Source organism: Chiloscyllium punctatum, chromosome 11 (assembly GCF_047496795.1).
Source record: "Chiloscyllium punctatum isolate Juve2018m chromosome 11, sChiPun1.3, whole genome shotgun sequence".
Taxonomy (NCBI): domain Eukaryota; kingdom Metazoa; phylum Chordata; class Chondrichthyes; order Orectolobiformes; family Hemiscylliidae; genus Chiloscyllium; species Chiloscyllium punctatum.
In genome coordinates, this window is record NC_092749.1 from 78676006 (window position 1) to 78680242 (window position 4237).

At 54.8% G+C, this 4237-nt stretch overlaps 1 protein-coding gene across 2 annotated transcripts in view; it reads right to left on the reverse strand.

The window, feature by feature from the left end:
* Positions 1–1551: 1551 nt before the first annotated feature.
* The window catches only part of sod2 (superoxide dismutase 2, mitochondrial), a 31314-nt gene continuing 28628 nt past the window's right edge, over positions 1552–4237 (reverse strand). For both annotated transcript variants that reach the window (XM_072581092.1, XM_072581091.1), the window contains exon 4: positions 1552–1794. In XM_072581092.1, coding sequence (XP_072437193.1) covers positions 1789–1794 — 6 coding nt within the window. In that variant the 3' untranslated portion in view covers positions 1552–1788. The remainder of the gene's footprint in view (positions 1795–4237) is intronic.

Sequence of the window (4237 nt, forward strand, 5' to 3'; positions counted from 1 at the left end):
ACCTGACATACTTGTCATTGCATGAGAGCCAGCCTCAATACCAGAAACTTGACTGGGTGTGCTACGTTCCCCTGAGAATCCATCACCCCCTACATTTTCCAAAACAGCATACCCGTTTGAAATGGGGATAGCCACACAATGCTCCTACCTCTTACCTTTTCTGGAGTTAACCCATCTATGTGACTGTATCTGAGACTTTTCTCCCTTCCTATAACTGCCATCCATCACATCCCCTTGCTCTTGTAAATTCCTCACTGCCTCTCCAACCGACCCATTTGATCTGATGGGATTCGCAATTTATTGCAGATATCACCCTCAGTAACCCGTAAACTCTCCCTAAATTCCCACATCCGACAAAAGGAGCATATCACTCTACAAACGACCATTTTTGCTTCTTTCAAGCTACAGACCCAGAAAATAGCACTGTCTTATTCCTCTACAAAAACACTGCTCCAGGTTAAATTAATACTTATGTTTTAAGTTTAATCAAGAGCTCAATAACACATATAATCAAGAAAGAACTCACTGCTGCAGACTTATTTTAAGGCCATGCTTAAAATCCACTTATCTGCTTCTGTGCTGTGACCTCTCCCAGACAGGTTCCTCCAAAATCAGTTGTGAATTTCACTGTTTTTTAATTTTCCCAGGCGCACTCCGATGTCCAGCAATATATGAATTCAACAGCAAAGACAGTAACTGCTAACTCTGTCAGTTAGCAATGTGGGTTTCTTTTTCTTTCTCCCTCCTACACTGACCTCACCATATGCTTCCTTTGTCTGTTTTCTCAGTTTTAAAAGTGCTGTTGTTTTGATTTCTTTTTTCTCCAAAGTTCCAAAACAATGCAACAGCATATAAAACAGTAATTGCTGCTTCTGAAATTCAAGGAAATCACCTCCAACACCTAAAAAAAAGAGCAGATCTTACAGCCAGAAATTTTGCCCGTCCTCAATCCTGGATTACCCAGAATCCTTGGCCATGCTAAGCTGCCCATAATGTTCAGGGATGTGTAGGTTAGATGCATAGCCAGGGGTAAATATAGGGTAGGGGAATGGGCTTGGGTGGGATACTCAGGAGGGTGCGTGTGGACTTGTTGGGTCGAAGGGCCCGTTTCCACATTGAAAGGATTCTAACCGAAAAAAAAGCAATTAAGAAACATTCGAAAGTTTCTTCATATTGGGTCAGCATTGAGAAATCATCTATTAGCCCACAATGAAATCTATAATGACAGCAAGTACTCGTTGGTCAAAGTTCACAGAACTGCCCTAGCATTTCTGATGATAACAACCTCATTGCCGTACAACACCCAAAACCACTTCCACTCTGAGAACAGAAGACAGCAGGAATGTTTGGCTTCTTTGTGGTGCCAAAATGGGAAAGAAACACTACTGTGCTTGGAACTGTTCCTGATGATTTTGCTTCCACGTTGGCATGGAGCACTCTGGCTCATGTCCAATTCAATGCCATGAACTTCCTTTCTGACAGTCAGCCAACATTTGTTGATGGGATGGAACTTGTTTAGATAGGTTTTAAATCAATACAAAAAATCATAAGTTCTGGATGTTTTCAAGTATTTAATGATTTAAACATGGTGCAGAAAGCTGAAAACTATTTAACAAACTTGATTTGATAAACATTTTTAAAATACTACTCATTTCATGGCAGCTTTCAGTCTCTCTCCTACATTCTCCCAGTTGATAACATTCCAGATAGCTTTTAGATAGTCAGCCCGTACATTCTTGTATTGCAGATAGTACGCATGCTCCCACACATCAATTCCAAGAAGGGGAATTAGACCTGAAACACATGAAAGGGACAGCTTCAGTAAATCTATTCACAGAACTTCGCATTAGCAGATTTTCAATAATTTCAGATGCAAATCCTTTACAGAAACAAATGTCATTGCATACGTATTTGTAAATATATGAGGAGAAACAGGATTTGAATAGCTAACTACCAATGAAGAGGCACACTGGACCAAAAGGCCACTGCATGTGGCATCCTTTTCATCAACATGGTAAATTATAGGCTGTTATTTCTATCACCAGGCACAGAAATACCAGGCATCATTCAAAGGAAAATATAACAGATAAATAATAAATGCCAGTAATAAAAGACTGTTATGGGTCAGGACTTTTATCAGGAACACAATATTATTAATACAATATAAATGAATGAGTGGGAGCTTAAGAAATATGATATAATGACAGAAAGACCCCGTGGGTATGCTTTTTTGATACTTTAATTACGAACACAACCGTCATGTCCCAATCCAAAAGTTTAAATACTTCTGAATCCTATCGAGAGAGGGGGAATGAGAGAGAGAGGGGGAATGAGAGAGAGAGAGAGAGAGAGAGAGAGAGAGAGAGAGAGAGAGAGAGAGAGCGCGAGCGAGAGAGAGAGAGAGCGGCGAGCGAGGGGGGGGGGGGGGGGGGGGGAGAGAGCGAGCGAGGGGGGGGGGGGGGGGAGAAGAGCGAGAAGAGACCGAGCGAGGGGGGGGGGGGGGGGGGGGGAGGATGGGGGAGAGAGAGCAAGCGGGTGGGGGGGGGGGGGGGGAGAAGAGAGCGAGAGAGCGAGCGAGGGGGGGGGGGGGGGGGAGAGAGAGAGAGAGAGAGAGCGAGCGATGGGGGGAAAGGAAGGGGGAGAGAGAGCAAGCGGGGGGGGGGGGGAAGAAGAGAGAGCGAGCGAGGGGGGGGGAAGAGAGCAAGAGAGCGAGCGGGGGGGGGAAAAGAGAGCGAGCGAGGGGGGGGGGAAAGAGAGCGAGCGAGGGGGGGGGGAAAGAGAGCGAGCGAGGGGGGGGGGAAAGAGAGCGAGCGAGGGGGGGGGAGGGAAGAGAGCGAGCGGGGGGGGGGGGAGGAAGAGAGCGAGCGAGGGGGGGGGGGGAGGAAGAGAGCGAGCGAGGGGGGGGGGGAGGGAAGAGAGCGAGCGGGGGGGGGGGGGGGGGAGAGAGCGAGCGAGGGGGGGGGGAAAAGAGAGCGAGCGAGCGAGGGGGGGGGAAGAGAGCGAGCGAGCGAGGGGGGGGCGAAGAGAGCGAGCGAGGGGGGGGCGAAGAGAGCGAGCGAGGGGGGGGGGGGAGGAAGAGAGCGAGCGAGGGGGGGGGGGAAGAGAGCGAGCGAGGGGGGGGAAGAGAGCGAGCGAGGGGGGGGGGAAGAGAGCGAGCGAGGGGGGGGGGGAAGAGAGCGAGCGAGGGGGGGGGGAAGAGAGCGAGCGAGGGGGGGGGGAAGAGAGCGAGCGAGGGGGGGGGGGGAAAGAGAGCGAGCGAGGGGGGGGGGGAAAGAGAGCGAGCGGGGGGGGGAAAGAGAGCGAGCGAGGGGGGGGGGGGGAGAGAGCGAGCGAGGGGGGGGGGGAAGAGAGCGAGCGAGGGGGGGGGGGGAAGAGAGCGAGCGAGGGGGGGGGGGAAGAGAGCGAGCGAGGGGGGGGGAAGAGAGCGAGCGAGGGGGGGGGGGGAAGAGAGCGAGCGAGGGGGGGGGGGGGAAGAGGAAGAGAGCGAGCGAGGGGGGGGGAAGAGAGCGAGCGAGGGGGGGGGGGAAGAGAGCGAGCGAGGGGGGGGGGGAAGAGAGCGAGCGAGGGGGGGGGGAAGAGAGCGAGCGAGGGGGGGGGGGAAAGAGAGCGAGCGAGGGGGGGGGGGAAAGAGAGCGAGCGAGGGGGGGGGAAGAGAGCGAGCGGGGGGGGGAAGAGAGCGAGCGAGGGGGGGGGGGAAGAGAGCGAGCGAGGGGGGGGGGGAAGAGAGCGAGCGAGGGGGGGGGGGGGAAGAGAGCGAGCGAGGGGGGGGGGAAGAGAGCGAGCGAGGGGGGGGGGGAAGAGAGCGAGCGAGGGGGGGGGGGGGAAGAGAGCGAGCGAGGGGGGGGGGGAAGAGAGCGAGCGAGGGGGGGGGGGAAGAGAGCGAGCGAGGGGGGGGGGGGGAAGAGAGCGAGCGAGGGGGGGGGGGGGGAAGAGAGCGAGCGAGGGGGGGGGAGGAAGAGAGCGAGCGAGGGGGGGGGGAGAAGAGAGCGAGCGGGGGGGGAGAAGAGAGCGAGCGGGGGGGGGGGGGGGGGGGGGGAAGAGAGAGAGAGCGCGAGAGAGAGAGAGAGCGCGAGAGAGCGCGCGAGAGAGAGAGAGAGAGAGAGAGAGAGAGAGGGGGAAAGAGAGAGGGGGGAAGAGAGAGAGAGAGACACAGAGAGAGCGCGAGCAAGAGAGGGGGGGGGAGTGAGCGAGCGAGTGGGGGGGGGGGGGGTAAGAGAGAGAGCAAGCGAGGGGGGGG